This window comes from Vulpes vulpes, chromosome 5 (genome assembly GCF_048418805.1).
Source record: "Vulpes vulpes isolate BD-2025 chromosome 5, VulVul3, whole genome shotgun sequence".
Taxonomy (NCBI): domain Eukaryota; kingdom Metazoa; phylum Chordata; class Mammalia; order Carnivora; family Canidae; genus Vulpes; species Vulpes vulpes.
This window is the reverse complement of record NC_132784.1, coordinates 41634529-41659088: the sequence shown is the minus strand read 5'-3', so window position 1 is coordinate 41659088 and position 24560 is coordinate 41634529. Positions and strand designations below refer to the sequence as shown.

The following is a 24560-nucleotide window of genomic DNA, read 5'->3' as shown; positions in this document are numbered from 1 at the left end:
TGAGAAGCTATGTAATAAACCACCACAAAACAGAGTTCCTTGAAATGGCAGTGTTTTATTATTTCTCATGGTTCTGTGGGGGTGGCTGTGGTTCCTCTGCTGGGTTGGCCTGGCTCACTCAATGCTCCCTCTGGCCACTTGAGTTTGAGGATTGGTTGGGCTGGAAGGTCCAAGACGGCGTCACCAACAGGTCTGGGAGTTGATGCTAGTTGTTGTCTGGGCCACCTCAGCTCTCTTCCACATGGGCTCCTATCCTCCTCCAGGAGGCTAGAACTGGCTTCCCCATGCTGTGGTCTCAGAGCAGCATTCCAGGGGAATGGATCTGCAGGCCTTTTGGGTGCCACCGTAATACCAATTCCAATACATTCCCCTGGTGGGAGCAAGTCACCGGACCAGATTTAAGCAGCACAAAAGTAGAAGCCACTTCTTTAAGAGTGGAGTGGCAAAGTCACATTGCAATAGGGCGTGCGTAAGTGCACGGGAGGAAATTGTGGCAAACTGTGTGATCTACTACACCCTCTCTCCATCTAACACGTACCTAATTAATCTTTTAAATCACCTACTTTAGCCTCTTCATCCTGCTGGAAAACAACTTTCTAAGGCTCCTTTTTGCCTACAGGACAATTCTTTCCATTCCTAATCCATTCATTTATTCTGCAAACATCAAGCACACTTGGTAGGTTCTCATCAGCCCTAAATAGGAGCATGCGGAGGGCTAAGAAAATGTCTCACCCCTGACTTCTGTGATCTCACAGTCCAGCGGAGGAAGCAGACACAGAAGAAGACAATTAGCAGAATGAGTCATCTTTTTTCTTCCTGATACCAACCAATTCTGACACCAGCTGGCTGTTCTACAATTCAGTTCAGTTCTGACAACCAGATATTCAGAGGTAGCATCAGATTCCACAGGTTTAAGATCTCCCTCCCTCAAGATCACCCCCTCGTCCTGCTTCAGACATCATTAGTTGCAAGTATTTGGTCCCTGGTCACTTCTGTCTGACTGGCTACAAAGTCGGGGGATTCCCACAATCTCCTCTCCCCCCTTCAGGTTGTGTAATTGGCCAGAACAACTCAGGACTCAGGGGAAAACACTTTACTTACCATAATCCTTTTATTATAAAGGGCACAATTCAGGAACAGCCAAACAGAAGCGATACATAGGGTGAGGCGTGGGGTCAGGGCTGCAGCACTTCGTGACCTCTCCAGGTTTGCCCCTCTCCTGGAACCTTGATATAGTCACCAGCCTGGGCCTTTTCTCAACCCAGTCCTTTAGGGATTTCTCTGGAGCTTCCATTATGCAGGCACGAAATGATAGAGTTTTTGGCCAATGGTGATTAACCATCTCTCGCCCCTCTCCCTCCCCGGAGGTCTGGGCCTGGGGCTGAAGTTCCAACCTTGTAATCGTGCCTTGGTCCTTCTTGGTCCTTCAGAAGGGTCCCCCTTCTGAAGCTTGCCTAGGGGTTTCCAGGCACCAGTCATCTCATCACCACACAAAAGACATCACTCCAGAGATTCCAATGGTTTCAGGAGCCATGTTCCAGGAACCTGGACAAAAATTGAGTATTCATTTTTTTTTTAAGATTTTATTCATTTATATGAGAGAGAGAGAGAGAGAGCATGAGCAGGGGAGAGGGGAAGAGGGAGAGGGAGAAGCAGACTCTCTGCTGAGCAGGGAGCCTGACTCAGGGGCTCGATCCCAGGACCCCAGGATCATGACCTGAGCTGAAGGCAGATGCTTAACCCACTGAGCCCCCCAGGTACCCCCTGCACATTATCCTTTACTTGGCTTCTGTCTGTCTCCTGACTGGACCAAAAGCTCTGTGAAGCCTGGACTTTTCATTCAGGGCTCAGTCGATATTGGCTACATGAAGTTAGTGAATTCTGCTTCACTGATGTCTCCCCTCTTCTTTGTTGGAAGGTCAGCTCCTAGGGGCAGAGAGTGGGATTTCTGTCATCTCTTATCCCCACAGACTCATGTGTTTGTAAATGATGACAAAATTCTCCAGGTCCTGCCTCAACGTCCTCATTTTCACTGTCGCCATGCTCTGCCCCTTGCTAGCTGTGGGGCCTTGAGCAAGTCCATTAACTTCTCTGTGCTTTGGTGTCTTCATAAAGTGATCTTTTGTGATCATTTAAATGAGATTTTTCATTCAAAATGGTCAACAAAGTGTGCATTAAGCATGCAACAAGTATCAGTTATTAGTTAATAATTGATGCCCTTTTCCCGACCACTCCCTGAAAGCAATGTGGTCCCAGAATTACTCTGAAAGAGTTACTCTGCCCTAGCTGACAGCAGTTGTACTTAGAGCCAGGATAATTTTATCTGAATAGTTTTGAAAAGCATTAGAGTCCCTGGAGAATTTTCAAAGCCAGGAAAGAAGTGGACATTTAACAGGTGAGCTGGAACCCAGCCACAAGTTGAAGCTGCTTTTCTCATATATGCTTGTACTTGAAACCCTGTTTGGAAGGTTTTTTAGATGGTCAAATCTGTGACTGTAGTGATGCCTTAGACTTTTTAGTTATTCCTCACATCTGAGTGGACAGATGCCAGGAGCACCGGGACACTGTTATATTCTCGAAGCCATTCTGGTTTGTCACAAAGAGCTGTTTATAAGTTCTTGTTGTCTGAGCCAGACACTGGTTTCTGGAGGCCATCACCCACTTTCTGGATGATGATCACCCAGGGAAACCCAGACTCCTTGCCAAATACCTAAAAAACATGAGTCGTTGGTCAAAAATGAGTCTGGGCAAATGAGTATTGGAGAATTAGTTTCAAACATCTCGATCCCTGCAAGAAACACTTCAAGCCACACATCCTGCTAACAGCAGAATTGTCACCATCAATGTTACTTACAAAGGAAAAGTGGTTTTCCTTTATTTCCACCATTTAGAGCAATGATCTGAAGCCAGGTTGTCTGGATGTAAATCCCAGATCTTATATACTGTATCATCTTCAGCAAGTTACTTAGCCTCTCTAAGACTCAGTTTTCTCATCTGCATAATGGGGATAATGATAGTACTGCTTTATGGGATTGGTATGGGGATTAAATCAGGATGGGCGATTTAGAATTCTCTGTAAATAATATTTTATGCAATTTGAACATGCCCCCACACTGAACTATCATTTTTGACCTGATTAAAAATAGGGCAACTTGGAGGTAAGACGGGTAGCAGAGCTTGGCAGCATTTTCCCTCGGCTATTTCCCTTTGGAGGATGAGATGTAATTAATGTGTTTCATCAAGGGACCATTGGGTAGAAATAAAGATGACTGAATCCTGCTATGTCTTGGCTAAGACAGAAAAGGCATTCCATCTGAGGTTGGAAAGCATTTTGTGAACTTCGTGTTCCTGTGAGCTTAAGTAGGTGTAACAAGTCTTAAGGATGACTGGCGGAACTTTCTGCACCCCGAAGGCCTCTGTGTTCCCAGCACAGAGCCCAGGCAGGCGTTCTTCCTGAATGATTTCAGCATCCTGGGCATTCCTCAGACCATGCCTCGAGCATTTCTTGAATGAGTCCTGAGGGTCTGACAAGAAACTCCCATTTAGTCCCCAGGGTGACCGGTCTGTGCCGAGAATCCCCTGCCTGTCCCCACACTCTGGTTTTGACTTTGGCTAGGTAAGTGTGTCAGAGGAGTGAATGGTTATGGGAGCCACACTTTGGGACACTCATCTTTTCCTGGGCAGTTGCTCCCACTGTGGTGCTGGCCCTCAGGGCAAATCGACGCTAGTTTGGAAGCAGGTGACAGACTGAGTCAGGAGCCCCTCCCAAATGTTGGGACAGAGAGGAGTGCAGTAATCCCTGGAAATTGGATGCGTGCTAAATGTCTTTGTAAATGTCACTCCATCAACACCTTCTGGGGACTTAGAGCAGACGGGTAACATTAGGGAAGTTTGGGGCCAACTGGGGTTCATTCTTAATTCATAATCACAGAATCTTGGTCCAACACTTCTGATGATTGACAAGATGGGGAGCCTCACTGATGTAGAAATCACAGCATTAGTGCTAGTGATCACTTGACTGACTCCCGTTTTAAAGGTGAACGTCATAAAGATGCTACTTGACAAGGACAGACAGCGACTTGGGGGAAGAGCTGGAACCAACTCAGGCCCCATGAGTCCCAGGATGGGCTTTGCTCCAACTCTGAAGAAAGGGGTGTTGGGCAGTGGGTTGGCGGGGGAGTGCAGGACTAAGAACAAAATTTGGTTTGGGAACATGTGTCCTTGTCCTGGCCAGCACAGCCTTATTTTCTGTCTCTCAGCCAAGAGTCCCCCATGAAATTTACCTCCATCTTTGCCCCATCACGCCTGGGAGCTTCTCCTATCTCTGACTCCATTCCCCTCCTCCCTGTACTTTTAGTAACTCAGTTCTGAGCCACTTCGGAACTCAAAGATGTTAATGAGGTCTATTGGCTTGCTCCCACAAGGCCTTTGCACTTGCTCTTCCTTCTACCCAGAATGTTCTCTCCCCACGTAGCCCCATGGCTAGTTCTTGCATCTGCTGCAGCTCACCTCATCACTTAGAGCTTCTCTGACCAGTCACCAATAGCTCTACCTGCCCCAGCATGTCCTACCTTTCTTATCTTGCTTTATTTTTCACATAGCACAGGACATAATGTGTGTGTGTGTGTGTGTGTGTGTGTGTGTATACATATACTTAACAACTTTGTGTGGGTGTAGTTGACACACAATGAACTGCACATTTAAAGCGTTCAATCTGGTAAGCTCTGATATGTGCACACACCCATGAAGCCATCACCACCATCAAGATGAACATGTCTGTCACCCGCAAACGATTTCTCGGTGTCCCTTTGCAGGCTGTCTCGGCCATTCATCCTTACACAGCAACCCATCTGCCTTCTATCACTGGAGGCTAGTTTGTCTTTTCTCGAATTTTATATAAATGAGATCATAGGGCATGTACTCTTCTGTACCTGGCTTCTTTCACTCTTCATGATTATCTTGAGAATCATCTGTGTCCTTTGCTGTGTCAATAGTTCATTCTTTTTTATCATTCAACTGTGTTTCAGTGTTTCATTGTTTGGTTCAACCAGAATTTGTTATTCCATTCACCTGTTGATGGACACTTGCATTGTTTCCAGTCATGATGCATATTTACTTGTATTTGTGTGTATTGTGAGGATCCCTCAAGTGGATTGTAAATTCCATGGGAGCAGAAATATGTCCAGTGTTCCTTGCTGTACCCCAGAGTCTGCCCAGTGCCTGGTTATCATCACACATTCAGTAAAGATCTATGAGATAAATTATATAATGCATTCAGTGCTTTTGCTGTATTCTCTACAGTTTTGCCAAGAGAGGGGGGAATGCTGACGGGGTTCAGGACACATTACCTCAAAATATGGCACCTTGGCATATTAAATAACTTAAGCTGAAGGAATTATTAAAAACAGCAGAAGGAGGAAGGTCTGAGCGCTCCTTCCCCCACAACCATCCTCTCCCTGCTTCCCTGCAACAGGTCTTAAAACTCCTCTGAGAAAGGTACATTTCCTGTGCCAGGGGGAGAGGAGACATCTTTATCACCAGAGACAGGCAATTTGGGGCCAGGAAATCTGTACAAACAACCTTGTCAAACTCATTCTTACCTTCCTAGTTACTTCTTTACCATTTGCTACCTTTAGCCCAAACCCCTCTGTCTTATCAATTTTTCACAAACTTCTTGTTTCTTTGTCTAAAATGTATCAAACGACTCTGCTCTCGTCACTTCTTTGGGTCTTCACTCTCTCGCGAAGACTCCCTTGTAAAAATTCAATAAAATGTGTATGCTTTCCTCCTGCTAATCTGTCTTCATCAGTTTAATTTTCAGATCTGTTCAGGGACTCTGAATAGTTGAGGAAACTTTTTCCTCCCCTGCAGAACCATTCCATGGGCAGCCATATGAATGCGGGGGCCTGATTTAAATTACTATGGCTTCTTGGTGGCCAGCCAACTATTACTTTAGAGGCTGTGCGGTCTAAGGGGATTGTGAAGATAGGAAGTAATTATAAAAGGCCCTTGGCAGGAGCTGTAGGAGCAGACCACTGTGTCAGCAGCTCCCGTGGCCATTTGAGCTCCCGGGAGTCTGCTCTTCTGGTCATTATGCTGCTGCCCCTTCTCTGTCCTTATCATTTCCCATTCACTGAGTTGCCAGGCCAGCAAGGCAGAGGTTTTTCCTGCTCTCCAGCCCAGGCCAGCCTTCCTGCAACATGAGATGCTCCTCTCAGGTGCCATGTGGCTCCCTGCTTTCCTGTGGCTGCCTGGGGCCACACACCTACTCAGCCACAGGATCCTAGAATATGGGATCAAGGCAGAGGCACAGTGAGATGGCCCAGAGGAATGAAAGAGAGGGACATAACATGCACTGAGGCTCTGGCAGGGCAGGACACCAAGAGAAGCAATTGAATTGTGACAGTTTCTTCCCTGACCACAGACTCTCAGACTGCTTTTGAGAGAGAAGTTCTCGGGTCTGGTTTTGTGCCTGGGTGGAGTGGTTGTTTTTTTTTAAAAAGCAAAACTAGCTCCAACACCCACAGAGCTGGATGTGGGGGCAGCTTGTCAAGCAATTACTGGGAACTCAGCTCAAATTGAGCAGTGAGTCAAGTGACAGCTGATATTTTTTTGAGAATTTAATAAAGGGACTTTCACTTTTTAGAAACATTGGAGTCCTGGAGCTGGAAGCAACTCTAAGAACTTGCCGCTCAAAGGTGATTTCAGAGCCATAGCAGCAGCCGCAACCATAGCCCCTGGAGCTCTCTAGAATGCCCAAGTCCTGACCCCTTCCCCTGCCAGTTGGATTCTGCATTCTAACAAGATCCCAGGAGATTCCTGTGCACAATGACACGTGAGAAGCCCAGCTCTAAGGATTATCCCACACCTGGCTCTCTGTGACACACAAAGAACTCTAAAAAATACTGATGCTCAGGTCCTACACCTAAGAATGGCTGATTTAATTAATCCAACCAAATTGGTTTTTTACTTTATAGATCACCCAAGACCCAGAAAGATCATGGGAGTCTTCAAAGTTCTTAACAACTGGTTAGGAACACAGCTACTATTTGAAGTGAAAAAGTCTGTCTCCTAGGACTCCTGTCCTATTATATTACTCACTGCATTTCTCTCTACCAGAGCCGTCCTCTAAAACAAAATCTACTAACATGTGTGCTGGATTGTAACTCAAAACGAAGTGATCATGAGGCTTGCCTTCAAAAAATAAGGATTAATGGAGGGCCTATGGTACACTAGAACCATTCAAGACCCCAGGGACCCAGTAGGGAGCACAGTGAAGTCCTGATCTCATGGGACGGGGGTAAAGAAGGAGTCACACCAGCAAAACCAGTAGTGTCAGGTGACAAACAGTAAAGGAGGTGGGGAAGGGAAGGAGTCTTGGGAAGAAGGGGTCTCTGCTGAGGTGCTAGGAGCAGGGGTGTGAAGGGTGAGAGCAGGAGAGGGCTGGGATTATCCTGGGGCAGAGTGTTCTCTCCAGAGGGACCAGCAGGGGCAGAAGGAAGCTGGAGGTGGGAGCATGCAAGGTCATTGCGGCTACAGAGGAGATAGAGCAGAGTGGGGAAGACCCACAAGCAGCAAAGCCATCATCCAGACAAGAGAGGAAATGGCCCAATCCAGGGTGGACCTGGAGCATGTGGCGAGGAGCCACCAGGTTCTGTATCCATCTGCCAGGAGTTCCTGCTGGATTGGATGCCGAGGGGGAGTGAAAAATGGGACTCTGAGCTGTGCCCCATGAATGATTAGTAGAACGGAATCACAATTTTTTTTGAGACAAGAAGCAGGCCTGGATTGCAGTCAGTTGGGTTTTTGACGAGTTAGCAGTACTGGTCTTTATAAGCTAACTGGCTTTTATAAAAGAACTCTGGGTCTTCCAGTGTCTAGTGGTGTGTTGTTTTTGGCCTGTTCTCAAGATGCCATGTCTTTCACGGACAGATTTATAATTTAATATAGGAGTTCTTCTGTTGTCACAATGTGCCTTGAGATTTCTGGACACACTCGGGCATTCTGCTAGCTTGGGTGGAATGTAGGGACCGTTTCTAACTACCCTTGGGTTTTCTTTTGATAAGAAGGTCCAGCTGTTAGGGCGCCTGGGTGGCTCAGTTGCTAAAGTGTCTGCCTTCGGGTCAGGTCATGATCTTGGGGTCCTGGGATCAAGCCCTGTGTTGGGCTCCCTGCTCAGTGGGGAGTCTGCTTCTGTGCCTCCCCCCACCACTTGGGCTCTCCCTCTCTCTCAAGTAAATAAATAATTTTTTTTTTTAAAAAAAGAGGGTTCAGTTGTCTGTTTACTAAGCCTGATGGTAGTAATGCTGGAGGTTTTTCTTTTTCTCCTTTCTGAAGTCAGTTTGCTTGTTTCCTATTTAAAGAATATCTGGTCAGCCTACATTGCTCCCAGAGGCTCAAAAAGCTGTCAAAAGCTTTGCACTTTTGTGTCAAAATAGAGCCAAGAAATCACTCCTGATACATGCCCAGGCAAAGATCCCTCCTCTCCCATCAATTTACCAATTCCTCTACCTCCTTCAGGGCCACACAGGAGCTAGCATTCATTTAGCTCAGTGCTTCTGAGCTCTGGTTCCCCTTTAGAATCACGTGGGAAGCTGCAAAAATATGCATGGTGAAGCTCCTCACCCTTGAGATGCTGCTTAATTGCTTTTGGGGGGGGAGGGACCTTGACACTGGTATCCCCCCCCCCCCCCCCCATATTAAATACTTCATTCTTTAGAGTACTTTTAGGTCCACTGCAAAGATGAACAGAAAGTACAGTTTCCATACCCGTCCTTGACTCACCACACACACAGCCTCCCCCACCATCTCCATCCCCCGCCAGAGTGGTAGAGTTACCATCAGTGAGCCTATGTGGAGCTGTCATTATCACCCAGAATCTGTGGTTTACATTTAGTTCACTCTTGGTGTTGCACAGTCTATGCTTTTGGATCAATGCGTAATGACATGTATTCACCATTATAGTCTCATACGGAGTTGTTCACTGCCCTAAAAATCCTCTGGCCCTGTTATTTTTGAAAAGCACCCCTAGTGATTCTAACATTCAGCCTGGGCTGAGAACTACTGATTTAGTGCTTTCTGTGTGCTGGGCCCTGCTTTAAGCACTTCTAGGAATTACCTCCTATAGTCCTCAGGTCATCCCCTGCTGTAGGTACAGTCACAGTACTTTAGTAGCTTGTCAACATCACACAGTGAATGGGCAGTGTGTGAACCCAGGCAGTCTTGCTGCAAAGTCTGTCCATTAACTACTGTGCCATACTGGCTTTGCCATCTGCCTCTTCCGTCTGTTCAGAATTGCACTCGGGTGAAGAGGAAAAGTAGAATTTCCACTGCAGTTCACATGTGCCTTGTGCTCCTGAGCAGGACTCTGTGCCTTTCAGCCCACAGCTTCTGTCTTTAGGGCCCTTTCCCCACCAACTCATTTCTTTACTGTCCCTTCCACATGACCTGCTCATTTCAGCTCTGGTACATCTGCCACGAATGCCCTCGCCACTCCCCCCCCAAACCTGGAGCCAAAATTTAATCCTTTCCACTATGCTCAAGTTCCAGCCTCCTGGCATGTTGTCTGAAGATCCAGGCCACCCTGACCTCTCCCCTCCTAGCACCAGAAATGCTCCCTTGCCTTAATTGGGCCTTTTGGGATTCAGTGACACTAGAGTTTGCAAATTGCAGTTTGCCCCCTGTGTAACACCTGAAAGTCTTATCTCTCTGCAAAATTGGAGCTCCCCTGGGGAAGGAGACCATCAATATACCACTGATTTCTGTCCCCTTTCTCAAGTCCCACACACTGGCTGGGCATGTATTGTGGTAGGTCCAATAGGACATATGGGAGAATGAGGTGTTCCTGCTCCAGCAGGGACCACAGCCCATGTCAGGTCTGGAGAGCAGGAGCCCTCCATCCTCCCCCTGGCACACTGTGAACCTGTGCTGAGCATCTTACGGAATGGTTTCTGTTCCCCTCTAAATGACTGCTTTGATCTGATTCCCAGGGATTCCCAGTTGGAGCCTGAGGTCCAAACTCCTCAGTCTCAGGTGGAAAATCCCCCACAGTCTGGGCCCTGCCCAAGCCCTGGTGGGTGACCACATCTCCTGATTTATCTGAGTCAGTCTCTATTTCCCTGGCATGGCCCTGGTTTCTGCCTGCAGTATTGGTGTAAGTATTAATAGTGTCCCTTTTCATTCTCAAAACTGTTCTGTTTAAATAATGAATACTGCAGTGGCACTAGCTTTTAGCTCACCACTCCCCTAGGATCTCACCTTGAGGCTGTTCCTTGTGCCTGGGATGACCAGCTCCCTCCCCAACCCCAGGCATATACCAACTTTCCCGCCAAAATCCTCCTGTGTATGTCCTGTTTTCTGTATACTCAGGAAACCTTCCCTCATTATCTTGTGTCCCCTGACCCGGCTCTCCATAACTAGTCATGTTTTTGATAGCCCTTGGCACGTACTGTCCTGTATTGTAGCTGCTGGTATAGATGCCTCATTTCTCTTATTAGATGAGAAGCTCTTAGGAAGAGCCAAGGAATTTACTATTTTTATCTTCTACACGGAGCCTAACACGGTGCCTTATGCCTTAATTTATAAGAATTATAAATTTCTTATAATTTCTTAACTGTGTTACTTAAGATTGTCACATCTCTGGTCTCAGCTCCAACTGAGTCAGTGAACTAAACCACCCTCTATCAGTCAGGGTCTAACCAGGAAGACAAAAACTATTTTCAAGCATTCAATATGGGATTGTGTGGGTGATTGAGCCACAGGGTCACCCGGAGATGAGCATCTGCAGGAAGCCACCATTCCCTAGGCTGCTCAGTCAAAGGGAGGTGGCGGGACTACTAGTTCTGGGTCACAGGACAGAAGCTGGAACCCTGGTGGGCCCGTCCTGTGGGACCTGGAGCTACTGAAGAGGACAGAAGGGATGTCCTCTTAGAAATACTACCTGAGGGGAGCCTGGGTGGCTCAGTTGGTTAAGCATCTACCTTCGGCTCAGGTCATGATCCCAGGGTCATGGGATAGAGCCCTGGGTGGGGCTCTCTACTCAGCAGGAAGACTGCTTCTCCCTCTCCCTCTGCCTGCTGCTTTCCCTGCTTGTGCTCTCTCTCTCTCTGTGTCAAAGAAATCAATAAAATCTTGAAAGAAAGAAAGAAAGAAAGAAAGAAAGAAAGAAAGAAAGACCACCCAAGGGTGACTTTTCCCATCTTCCCCCTCTCTAATCTCCTGCTGCCCTGTAGTCAAATATAGCAGGAAGCCAGTGGTCCCGGGAACCAGGGACGGCACAGCTCCAAGTCCCCTTTCAGTCTTCAGACTTGTGGTTCAATAAATGCATCGGAGAAATGAGTGAACAGGTAAATGTATGTGGAAACTCCTCATCAGTTTTGAGGTGTATCTAGCTCGTAGAAAGTATGATCAAGAAGTTCCGTGTGTTCCTAGAATTAGAATTCTCCCATTTCTTCAACAAACATAGCTTTGGGGCACAAAAAAAACCCAAGCCTTTCTTATTCCTTTAGTTATCCTGAATAATTCAATCAATCAAACTGATAGTAGCAGTTAGGCAAGTAACAAGATATGGACACTTAGTGTAAGAAAATACTTTGACCTTCACCTGGTGCTGTGACGGGGGCAAGGACATGGATGTCATCATGTAAGTATTTATTGAGCCTGGTGCTCTCCCTCCCCTCTGCTGCACTGGGCAGGCAAGGCTCAGAAAATCTGCAGGGTGGGGAGGGAATGGGAGGGGGGCTTCAGAGGCCTCCCACCCCCCCATCCCCCAACCCGAATTCCTGGCTGCCCCAGGGAAGACAACTGCAGACATTTTGTTCCCAGGTCTTGTTTCCCTCCACTGGAAAGTGGAGAGCATAGTAAAATAGAACAATACCTGAAACCCAGGGAGGATTTCCTGTCTTACCTCCAGCCAATCGCTTGAGCTTTGTCTCCCACGAACACTGTCCTCAGGGTGTCTGGGCAGATTGCAGGGTTTGTTTCAGCAATTTTAATCTTGGTTGGGAGAGTTTTCTGGGGAGCAGGGGAATGACCTCCAGGAGACAAAAGGGAGAAGAGAAGCAACCTGAGCCGGGGAAATCCACTTTTCAGTCTGCGCGGGAGTAAGTCATTCTATTTTATTTGTCAGTGGAATGGTGAGTGAATAGATGTATGAAGGAATGAATGTGCAAATCCAATGCCCTGAGGGGGCAGTAATGGTGGGGGTTGTAGGGATTTCATTTATTTTTTTTTATTTTTTATTTTTATTTTATTTTATTTTTTGGGGGGGTTGTAGGGATTTCAAAGAATACCAGGTCTGATAGGTCTGTTTTGCTGGTAGCTAGAGAAAAAAAATTGATTCCTTGTCTTCTTTTTGCACCTGTTACATTCTATTCCTCAACCCCCTATTTTCATATTCTTATTTGCCCTGTTCTAGTTCTCACCCACATTTATAATCCTTGTTCCCAAAGCACAAAACCATCCTATGATCTTTTGTGCAAGATCTCCAGAAATTCTAAGGTCAGCACCCTCCTCCCACTCCTGTATTGATTGATCGAGCCTTCTCCAGCCCCAAATTGAATCGTGTAGACCCATGTACTGAGCATTAAATGAGAATCTCTAGGGGGTGGGATCCAGACATAGGTCTTCTTCCTCTTTGTAAATCAGGAAACTGAGGCCCAAAGAGATGAAGTCATCTGCCTAAGACAGCACCTAAATGATTATGCTGAGCAACGCGTCAGCCCTCCATTCTGTTGCCCATTTTCCAGAGTGCAAGAGCACTTCTCTGCCAGGTGTTTTGCTGTGAGAGAATTTCTGAGAGCATTTTAAAGCTTCCCTTGGTGAATAGCTTTAATTAATGGTTTTCAAAGTGTGGTCCAGGGACCCCTAGGGTCCCTAATGACCTTTCGGAGGATCTGCAAAATCAAAACTATTATCACAGAAGTACTGAAGCATTATTTGTCTTTTTCACCGTGTTGACATATGTAGTGATGATAAAAAGCAATGGATGGTAAAACTGTTGGTGGCTTAGCATGAATCTAGGCAGTGGTCCCAAATTATACTAGTTGTCATAGAATTCTTCACTGTTATGCAGCCATAGTTAAAAATCAAAACATTTTACTTGATAATGTTTCTGATGCATCAGTGAAAATTGCTAATTTCATTAAATCTTGATGAAGTACTTTTACTGCCTTGTAAGGAAATGGGAAATATGCCCAGAGCATCTCTGGTGGATTTCCTTGAGATGATAGTCATCTTGAGAGATAGTATATGTATTATTATTTAAGTTACAAGCTGAACTAGCCACTTTTTCATGAAGTACAATTTTTTTACTTGAAAGAACAATGGACAAATGATGATCATCCAACCTTGGATATTTGGTGAACATTGTCTTCAAAATAAACAAAGTAGGTCTGCCACTTCAAGGAAAACTTATAGTATCTGCTGCTAGTGATAAAAATCCAAACTTTTAAAAAAGGTACAAACTTCCAGTTATAAAAAAAAGTAAGTCTGGGATGTAATGTACAGCATGGTGACCATAGTTACTAATGTTGTATCATGTATTTGAAGGTTGCTAAGGGAGTAGATCTTAAAAGTTCTCATTATAAGAAAAAGAAATTTGTAACTCACTACAACATTAGTGAGTGATGTTAACTAGATCTATTGCAGTGATCCTTTCACAACATATACAAATATTGAATCATTATGTCATATACCTGAAACTAATGCAATGCTATATGTCAATTATACCTCAATTTAAAAAAATCCAAGCTTTCAAGTATCATTGCAGTCCCTTCTCTGAACTAAGGACTTCCACTTTCTTCAGATATTCTTTCTCCTTTTTTATTCTCCCTTTATGTATATGTTGTGAGCTCACTGGTATCCCACACACACAGGTCTCTGAGAGTCTGTCCACTTTTCTCCATTCTTTTTTCTTTCTATTCTGAAGACTAGATAGATGCTCAATCATCTGCAAGTTCATCAACTTTGTCTGCTCACCTCTGCTCTTGAGCCCTCTAGTAAATTTTTTCATGTCAATTATTATACTTTTTAACTTCAAAATTTCTATATAGTTCTTATTTATAGCCTCTGTGTCTTTATTAAGATACTCTTCTCACATTTTCCTTTAGTTCTTTAGACATAGCTCCTTTTACTTCTGTGAACACACTTAAAATAGCTAATTTAAAGTCTTTAGCAATTCCAGGGATGGTTTCTACTACTTTCCTTGCCCTCCCAACCCCCATATATGGGCCATGCTTTAATCTTTCTTTGCATGTCTCTAATTGTTTTGCAAAAAATGGACATTTTAAACATATAATGTGGGGAACCCTGGGTGGCGCAGCGGTTTGGCGCCTGCCTTTGGCCCAGGGCGCGATCCTAGAGACCCAGGATCGAATCCCACGTCAGGCTCCCGGTGCATGGAGCCTGCTTCTCCCTCTGCCTGTGTCTCTGCCTCTCTCTCTCTCTCTGTGACTATCATAAATAAATAAAAATTAAAAAAAAAATAAACATATAATGTGGCGACTCTGGAAAGCAGATTCTCTCCCTTTCACAGTGCTTGTTGTTGTTTTTTTAGTGACTTTTCTGAACTAATTCTTTAAAACCAGTATTCCTTATTGTTTGTGGTCACTGAAATCTCTGCTCAGTTAGCTTAGTAGTTGACTAATGACTAGACAGAGATTTCCTTAGATGCCTGGAACCAGTAAGTCTCTCAGTTTTTGTTGAAGGGCTTTGTGCACATGTTGGGACATGCCTTCAACACTCAGCCAAGCAGTAGACAACTCTATTTTAGCCTTCATTTCCTGCTAGCACAGAGCCTTCAGGTCAGTTAGAGTTGAGTGCTTACTGTCTTCTTAAGTCTTTCCTGAGCATGCGTACAGCCCTGGACATGCTAAGCCACACACATGTGCATGGCCCACTAGATTCCCAGAAACATGTTGGAGCTTTTCAATGCCCCCTGTGGGCATCTCATTCCCTATCTTTCCCTCTTAATCTTTTTGGTTAGCTCGTTGTTTGTCTCACCAGTGATCCAGTGCCTCATGCAGCTGTGATGTGAAACAGTTGCCTCTGAATTTTTACCTGACAAATGTCTCAGGAAAAAGGTTGTTCACTCTAGTTGAACTCTGAATCAGAACACATAAAGACAGTCTTGTGAGTATGATTTTTCAGGGAGCCACCAGAGAGGTCAGATAACAATTCACTGAGAATGGGGCTTTGGAGCTGCTCCAACCCTGTTCTGCCCCTTCTGGTGGCTGCCAGACCCCTGACTTCTGCCATGATTGTGAACACTTGGTTTACATGGAGGTGGGGATGAGGGATTGGACTAGGGAAAGTTTAAACACCAGAAAATTTGCTATTTTCCTTGCGATTCCGTTATTTTTCATGAATAAATCTTCAGATTTGTCTTTGGTTAATTTTCAGAATTCTGAAAAAGTTGATCCTGGCAAATTTTGTTAGTGTTCTCATTGCTTTTATGGAGGAGAAAATTTCCAGAAGTTTTAATTCTGCCATTACAGATGTCCCTCACCCTTCCACTGCTACCAAGCAACTTAGCACAGAATTGACTTACGTTGTTATGATTAATTAATATTTGTATTATTTCCCTAACTAGAAATTTCAAAAACTTGTATCCTTCATCAGAAGCTTAACGGTTTCCCAATACTTCCAAATTATTTTGGAATCAACAGTAGGAATATTAATACATGTGATTTTAAAAAGGCATTATTTAGAAGATCTCATGAACCAAGTTCCTCCAGATGAACTAATACATGATGTTACAAAATCATATATGGGTAAAGATGCATGTAAAATGTAGTCTAAACCAATGGATTTTATGTAACTAGTTGATAGGGGTTCAGATTCCACATTGCAATCACTCTTTGTATAGTAACAAAGAAGAGATACTTTAGAGATAATGATCTATAATCATATGAAAAGACTATTAAAATGCTTTCTTTTCCAACTTCATATCTGTGTGAGGCCAGATTTTCTCAATATACTTCAACCAAGCCTTACCATATTACAATACAGAAGCAGGTTAAAAAAAAGACCAGCTGTCTTTCATTAAGCTAGATAGTAGCTGTGTGAAAAAAATGTAAAGCAGGGGCACCTGGGTGGCTCAGTGGTTAAGCCTCTGCCTTTGGCTCAGGTCGTGATCCTGAGGTCCTAGGATCGAGTCCTGGGATCAAGAGCTTCTCCCTCTGCCTATGTCTCTGCTTCTCTTTGAATGTCTCTCATGAATACATAAATAAAATCTAAAAAAAAAAAGTAAAACAATGTTACTCTTGTGAAATTTTACTTTGTTTAGGGAAAATATGGGTATTTTAGCGTAAATATATGCTATTTATGCTAATATGTAATGAGCTTATTTTTGTTATTTTAAAACGAACAAACGTTTTCAATTTTTCTCAGCTTTAATTTTAATATGGTAAATATTGAAAGATGTAACCCCCATAAACAAAGTTTTTGGGAGTCCTCAATTGTTTTTGAGAGCATAAAGGGGTCCTGCTGCCAAAATATTTAAGAACCTCCGATTTAGACCAACCCAGGGGGTCCAAGCCTAGAAGAAGCCCCATCCACTTAAGGTCACATGTACGTCTTTTTCTTTAATATGGAAATGATTAATTTAGAAAGAATGTAGAGCATTCCAGCAAGACTTTCACAGGGAGGCAGAGGAATGCTGCTGCTTCCTTCAGCCAAAAGGAAAGATATGCAAGCAGGGAACGCAATTAATTGTTCAGGGAATTTCTTCCGGGATGCTTTTGCATTCCTGTCAAATCACTGTGGGGCACACAGGTCACTCTGCCAGCATCTTGCAGATTCGAAAGCCCAAGCCTACTGACACCGTTTCAGCTGCCACCACTGGAGTCTACTCTTTGAGCTTCTCTTGTTCTTCCAGTTTCCACCGAACAACTTAGCACAGAGCAGACCTACAAGGTTCTCGCAGAGATTCAGATTGTTTCCCCCAGTAGATTGTTAGTCAAAAGGGCTAAAAGGGCCTAAAAGGGCTGGACATGACATGGCACACATCTCCTTGACTCTCGCTCAGCACTCAACCTAACACTGGCCCCAGAACAAACTCTTCATGAGTGTGTCAGTTGACCAATAAAGATAAAGACTTAGGACAGAAACACTTTATTTGCAAAAATGATCTCTCTACATTTGTCGCTTCCTTTTTCTGAATGTGAATTTTCTAACATGACACACTGAGCTTGACCTTAGAGAAGAAGGCTCTGGTTTCCTAGCCTAGCACCACCACTTACCAGCTTTGTCACTTCAGGGAAATTAATCAACCCCCTTGTGTCTCCACTTGGACACAGGGAGCATCATAGCACATTGTTTACTAGAGGGGATGGTCAACAAACACAGTACTCCTGGCCAGATTTTCTCCCTCTCTTCTTTAAGATATTTAGAGATAATGATCAAGGACATGTCAACCACAAACCATAAGTCTCTGAAAAGGTCATTAGCTAGTGAGAAGAATCATACTTAATTTACTTCTTAGAGGTCAGTTATGCTTTTTCTCTCTAGTAGATTTAGGATGATTTGTAAATCTTCTATCACCTGAAACACCCCATAAAATCATACATTACTAAATCATAACATTCTCCCATTTGCTTATTTATTTAATCCATTATTTTCTCCATATTTTTCTAAAATTTGTTTGGTTTTACCCTCCTTGGTTCTTGAGAACTATTTCTGTTCTCTGCCTTTGCTAATTTCTCACCTGGTCCCTTGGCTTCTCCAGCTTATTTTCCTCTCTTCCTTTCTGTTCTTTCCACACAAGTCTCGGCAGGTGGTTTCTCTGGCATAGGGATCTGGTCTGGATAAATCAGGAAATCACAATTATTTGGGGCTTCCCAGTAGCCCATGGTATTGTTTTATGCTCTTTCTAAGTTCCTAACTGAGGCTAGGTCTCCAAGGACTAATGGAAAAGAGGCAAGCAGGCAGTGGCATGGGCCATGTGAAGCTCAAACAAAGGCCTCTTTGTCTTCATTCAGCTTTAATTCAGCTCAATTGAGGAGACCTACATGTAAGTAATGAGGATGAGGATGAGGATGTCTCCAAGGGCAGGCCAAGGACAATTTATAGCAGAATGTGTGTGTGTGTGTGTGTGTGTGCTTTTTTTTTTTTAAAGATTGATTTATTTATTTAAGAGAGAGCCTGCAAGAGTGGGTGAGTGGGGTTAGGGGGAGGGAAGAGGGATGGGTAGAGGGAGAGAGAGAGAGAAGCAGACCCCTGCTGAGCATAGAGCCTGACACACAGCTCCATCCCACCACCCTGAGATCACAACTGGAGCGAAACCAAGAGTCAGGCCTCCCTGTTTGGGACCTTTAAAAGCAGATTCTCAGGCCTTTTACCCGTGGATTCTGATTCAAAAATTTTAGTTTCTTGATGATTCTTCTGCACACTTCTTGAAAACCAGAGGTAATCTGGTCTTAGCACTCTCATATCTTTTTTTTTTTTCCTAAGATTGTATTTATTTATTCATCAGAGACACAGAGAGAGAGGCAGAGACACAGGCAGAGGGAGAAGCAGACTCCCTGCAGGGAGCCCGATCCAGGATTCGATCCCAGGACCCCAGGATCACACCCTGAGCCAAAGGCAGATGCTCAACTGCTGAGCCACCCAGGTGTCCTCCTCCTCCCCTTTAAAATTGAGTTATATTTGACATGCAACACTGTGCATGTTTTAAGGTGTACAACATATTGATCTGATGCATTTATATTGCAGTCTGATTGCCACAGTAGTGTTAGCTAATATCTCTATCATATCACATAATTATCATTTCCACATTCTTATGTGGCATAAGGTTTCTGTTTTGCAAAGCCCCTTCACATTTATTTTTCTCATTGGAACTTGAGAATAACTTTGTGAAGCAGATAGGAGGGGCAGGCACTGTTTCCTCTAGAAAGTGACCCTAAATTTCATCTCCCCATGCTGTTGGCCAAGGCAAATCGAACATGGGCTGTGGCCAGCCTCAGCCACCCCTGGGTGGCTCCTGCTTGTGAATCAGATTATAAAAAACTAAGATATTAACAAAATTGGAATTAGTCTATTATTTTTGAAAAAGAGGCGTATCTGAGCAGGCATCCGACTATTGAGGGCTTACGAGCACATGTGAGCTTGGGGAGACAGAGCGATGCTTTCAGTGAGAAGAGAGAGAACAAGAAAGACTGTGTGCCACTGAGGGCCTGACACTGATCCTTCCAGATTAGGAATTTGTGCACATTTTGTTCAGATCAGTCAGTAAATATCTAAACATCACCTCTAATTCTGGCCAGACCCACAGCCGCTGCCTTCTGAAAAGTGCTTTTTGACTTAAGAGCTGGATAATGCATCGAGGGAGACCAGCAATGTTATAGCTACACTGAGGTCAAATGAGATAAATGAGTGCAAATTATAAAGCAAGTGTAATGGGTTTTTATTGGGATTGCAGAGCCTGGAGACAGGCCCTAGTGGGAAAGGTCAGCAAAGCCAGTCAGGCTGGAGGCTACCCGGAGCTCCAGTCAATAAAGGGAGGAGCCACGGGAGGACTGTCTCTCCTGGTGGAGGGTGAGCAGGCTCAGCATGATCCAGGATTCCGTTTCTTCCCTGCTGGGCCAAAGCCGAGCACCTGGCTCCGTCTGTGTAAGTCAGGATGGCATGTGGACCTGGGTTTCCAGCTAGAGGGGCACACGGGGTGAGGTTTAGACTTTAGAGTCATGCAAAATTAAGAGAAAGGGCACTATCCTCCATACACATAATCCCGGCGTGATACCTTGACACTCTCCTGGCAAGAGCCAGGCCTTCCTAGCATGGGCTTCCACAGAGTTATTGCTCATGCTGCTCCCACTGCATGAAGTAGGATTCTTCAGTCCTTCGTGTACAATGTCTCACTCCAGAAAATAGTGTTTTTCTCAAATTCCCATAGCATAAAAAGGACTTAAAAAGGAGAGACGAAGAAACCAGATTATAAGATGTCTCCCCATTCATCTGAATAATTCTCAAGCATTTTTCAAGTTGGGGTAAGATGGTGGAAAGTTTTAAGGGAAAATGCTGAGCTTCCTGGATTCTCAGCTCGAGGGCATCTGGAGCCCAGAGGCTGGTTGCCTCTGACCACAAGCCCCCTTCCAGGGAGACCACAGAAGATCTCCTGGAGGGTGCAGCTAAAACCATGGTCATTTTCTGTATGCCATGACGTGACAAATGTTGGCACGTCCATCATCCAAAACATGGCAAACTTACCTGTGTGTTCTCTTCATCCTAGCTGTACCCCTGATGACGCTGCCGTGTATCAGATCTCTGCTAAAAACTGTTCTGGAATGATTTGCTGCTCTGCTTCTGTTGAAGTCAGGTGCTCAGCAGAGAACCCGCAGCTCTCTCCTAACCTGAAAGATGGCAGGGGCCCAGGTTGGCCACCTGCAACAGAGGCGTGTGCACAGGGCAAGACAAATCAGCTGGGGGAGAAAGAACCTCCTTGTGAGGGCGAAGAGTGTATCTCGGCAGGTAGTCCCGTGTCAGCTGACTCCCCCTCCGCCAAATTCAGCCCCTCGTGCTCCCTCCAGTTATTGGCCAACAGTGACACTAGTGCATCCAGGTCTGAAAATCCCTTGGATGTTACGGGAATGAGGCCAATGGAAGAGGCGCCTGGTCCGGATGACACAGAGGAAGTTGCAGTTGGGTTGCTTTTTTCTGATTCAAGTACAATCCCCACTAAACAAAATGTGTGTTACCCCAGGACAGCACATTCCGAAGTATCGAGGCTAAGGGATGGTGCCTCAGGCAGTGATGGCCTTAAGGAGGAAGTCTCAGACTCTGGTCATCCGGATCCTAAAGCGCAGAAGTACATCAGCTTCAGCCTGCCACTGTCAGAGGCGGCCACATCCGCTTGCCCAGGTGACAGGGACACGATCAACCAGCAAGGCAGCCCACAGGTGTCCAGCGAAGACTCTGACAGTGACTATGAACTTTGCCCAGAGATAACCCTAACCTGCACCGAGGAGTTTTCAGATGATGACCTAGAGTATCTGGAATGTTCCGACGTTATGACGGATTACTCTAATGCAGTCTGGCAAAGGAACCTGCAGGGCTCTGAGCATGTTTTTTTATTAGAAAGCGATGACGAAGAGATGGAATTCGGTGCGTGTTGCCTGGGGGGGTGTGAGCATCTCCTCAGTGAAATGGGTTGTGGGCCTCGGGTGTCGGATGACACGGGGCCTATGGATGCCACCACTGGCTTCTGTGGTTATCACTCACAACCCCAAGAAGTGGGGGTGAGGAGCAGCCAAGCCTCCACCCACAGTCCCTCATCCCTGCAAACGGGGATGATTCTGACTTGGGGGCCTCACCGAGACACGACATCTACGGTGACAGACCAGGGGAGACATAAACCACCCACTGCTTCTGGGGCCGCTGAAAATGATTATCCAGGAATTCGAGGAGAAACCAGAGACAGCCACCAAGCAGGAGAGGAATTCCCCAGTGACAATCTGCTAAACATGGATAAAGCAGTGATAGAGACGGCGATGAAGCGCTTGTCTGGTGAGTTAGAGAAGCCAGGGGTGAGCCAGTGGTTGGAGATCACAGCGGAGAAAAAGGTAGGGGATGGGGGGTCGCTGACCAAGACGGGCTCCGAGAAACCCCCCAGGGTGAAGCGGCCAGGCATGAGAGGAAAACCCAAAAAGCTGAGCCCCAACCTGAAAGAGAGTGCAACAGAAGGCACCCTTAATCTCCTCTATCCCAAAGAACCTGTTAAGCACCCACTAACCCAGAGTGATAAAAGAGACGGTCTTCGTGCCAAAGCAGAAGCTGCTGATAGGAATTCCCAGTTCCCTGCAGGAGAAGGTGCTGTTCCAGCGCCAGCAGACCAAGGAGCAAAAACCCTGCAAACTCCACTGGGCTCAGGCCCCCAAGGAGCGAACTCAGACTTCCAGGGGGAAGGAGTGCCGGTCCATAGGCTGTTTGAAACAAGTGGAGTTCCAGGCTGGAGTGCTCTTCCTCAGGTAAGACTCCTCTCTTTAAAAATTGCTAGATGAAAGGTATTTGTGTGTGTGTGTGTGTGTGTGTGTGTGTTTCCCTTCCCTTCATATTCATGATCACTCGACCACAGTGTAAATCAAAAGAAGTCTCCCAGTACCATTAGGGTACTTGTGAATGACAGCTGCTGCTGCTGGGAAGGAAATCTGGTTTTGAAAAAAGGCCCAGATAAACCCTAAGCCATCCTAATTATAGCAAAAGACAGATAGAAGTAAGAGGCACTAATGGGATTCTGGACAGCTGGACAAAGAAATTTGATATTTTGTCTACCGCATGTGTTTTACTAGGCAATGTCTCTATTCAGAAGGGTTCTCAAGCAAATGTTTTGGGTGAAGACCTTAAAAGAAAAAGAAAAGTCTCTTTTGGCAATTTCTCGGGAGCTTTTTGAAAATGGTAAGCGCTGGTTTTAGTCAGAATTCATCGTAAAATGAAAGATTTCGGTGCATCTCAAAGATTTGTAGAACCCACTCAGTGGTGTTGGAGGAAGTAGGAGTCGGTTTCCTTCGCCCAACAAATCAAAGTAGATTTTTCAATGAATGCTTGTTTTTGTTTTTCTTAGATCACAAGGTATAGAAGAGGCTAAGAAGGTACCGCTGGGGAATAAATTTGTTTCACCCTATTACCGATTGGGGGGTATATTTGAAAGAGATTAACAGGAATAATTAATGCACCAAAGATACTGTGTTTGATGTGCGAATGTATTAAAGGCTCCCCAGTGGGCTTTGCATTGATGTTGTGCTGTGCGGCCAAGATTTTATTTTTGCAAAGAACTACCTAAGAAAAGGTTTTTCAATTATTTTTACTAGATCTGTGTTCTCCCTCCCCTCAGCTTCATAGTAGGAACCTAGAGATTAGACATATTCCAAAGACGACGGAATATTCCCAAATGCACTCACAGTTACTGCACTCTCTCTGTGAAAAAGTAAACACGTACTACATTGGTTTCTATTGACCCAGTCCTAAAGAAGCCCATCTAAAAATCTCCAGATCTGAGGTAGCTTTTTCCTGAGCAAATTGTCTGCTCTGCTGGCCAAACTCACCACATAAAAGTCACATTTGTACTTTACTTTTTGCAGGAGAGCCTGCTTTATCCCATTTGGTTGTTTAACACCTACCATACGGTGATCACATGCCAGTGACCACAGATGGGTGCCCAGGATAAGTTTATGGAGGTGGTTTAGCCCAATACTAATATGAAATTAGGTTGCAGTGTTCATCTTTTCACATCCATAAACATAGCATTTCCCTTTGTTTTCATATAATGCTCTTCCTGGATCAGCTAAGAACCTTTTTACAGTTGCTTATCCACGTTGAGCATTTCACTGGGCAAATTATCCTCATTATCAAAGGTTCCAGGGGTGGGGGGTGAGGGGGTCAAGTGGCTGGGGAGGAGTACGTGGAGGACAGGAGACTAGTGACAATGATAGTTTCAGACCTGCCACTGGGGAAAGCGCTTTCTAGCTTCCTCAGCTGACAACAATGAGAGGAGCTAAAGGAAGGAGCCTCCTTAGTCCTCCTCAGCTTACACCCTAAACTGAATTCTGAGATTTGAAGTCCTGGGGACAGCAGGCTAAGTGCAGCTAAATAAAAAGGGCCATCAAAGAATAAAAAATAAAAAAATAAAACAGGCCATCTCCAGGACCACAGGCAGCTGCCTAATGCAGATTCTTGTCTCCAGCCGAGTTCTTGTGCGACTCTCACTCCCCTCCCCAGCCATCGGCTGGAGGTCCAAGGTGTGTTTTGTGCTTTGTGGCATAACTAAAGCAATCACCTCCGACCCATAGAGGTGACTTTTTAGAAAGCTTGCATTCTGCAGGTAGTAGGACTGTTTCTCCCTTTGCTGTGCTCCATGGCAGAGCCAGCCTCTCACTCAAGGGCACCCAGAAACATGAATGGAAGTTGTCTATGGAGGATGGTCCTGTGCAGCCTCTGTATCTGTGCCATTTATCTTCCCTTAACTAAAGTGGGAAAATTTTGCCACAGGGCCAGTGGCATAGTGAGTGCAGATGTTTTTACCCATGCAAAATTTACTAACTGTAGGAGATGCCTGTGTTTCTTGCACATATACACAATATGGCCAAATCTACAGCAAAGGGCTAAATATCATTGGAAACGTGATACAAAAGCATGAGAAGGTCCCTGGGAGCTAAATCTTTTTAGGTGACTATTTTTTTCTTAAATACTGCTGAAGAAAAAAATTGGTGAATCTTTCTATAACTAAGTCGAAAGATATTTTAATATATTTATTTTAAATATTTATTCTCAGGCAACTGAGGCTTGTGGGAACTTAAGATATGAAATGGTAACAAATCCTCGGTTGGGGTAATATTAACAAATCTGCCCACTCTTGACTCTTGCCTGATGCACTTACCTTTAGGTGTCTTTTTGTAGAAACAGTGACCACCAGCTTATCTTTTAGTCGTTTGTCTTCATCTGTATATTGCTTTTAGCATTCCAAGGAAGGGTCCATACCTCTAATTCTGCATTTTAAAAATAAGACTAGATTGTAGAGTATCTCCTGCCTAAACATAGGTCTCCAGGTGTACTTACTTCCGGTCTTCCTC

General features: G+C 44.9%; 1 protein-coding gene and 1 long non-coding RNA gene across 12 annotated transcripts in view; one reads left to right on the top strand and one right to left on the bottom strand.

Moving 5' to 3' along the window:
* Positions 1-24560, top strand: part of ALPK2 (alpha kinase 2) — a 119304-nt gene that overhangs the window by 24554 nt on the left and 70190 nt on the right. The window contains exons 1-2 of one of the 2 annotated variants that reach the window (XM_072757974.1): positions 11958-12101; positions 20228-21962. In XM_072757974.1, the coding sequence (XP_072614075.1) occupies positions 12028-12101; positions 20228-21962 (1809 nt within the window). In that variant the 5' untranslated portion in view covers positions 11958-12027. Of the gene's footprint in view, positions 1-11957; positions 12102-20227; positions 21963-24560 lie in introns of those variants that run through there. The other variant, XM_025997676.2, reaches the window with a different exon arrangement.
* On the bottom strand, positions 36-24560 carry LOC140598998 (uncharacterized). Of its 10 annotated transcripts, none has more exons than XR_012001556.1 (8): positions 24368-24560; positions 17705-17800; positions 16088-16232; positions 11906-12032; positions 8500-8594; positions 1783-1926; positions 733-1545; positions 36-370 (listed from the first exon to the last, which is right to left on the bottom strand). It is a non-coding gene; the product is annotated as an uncharacterized lncRNA (long non-coding RNA). The 10 variants fall into 10 exon arrangements; XR_012001559.1 differs by having other exon boundaries at positions 36-869; positions 1102-1545; XR_012001561.1 differs by having other exon boundaries at positions 1102-1545.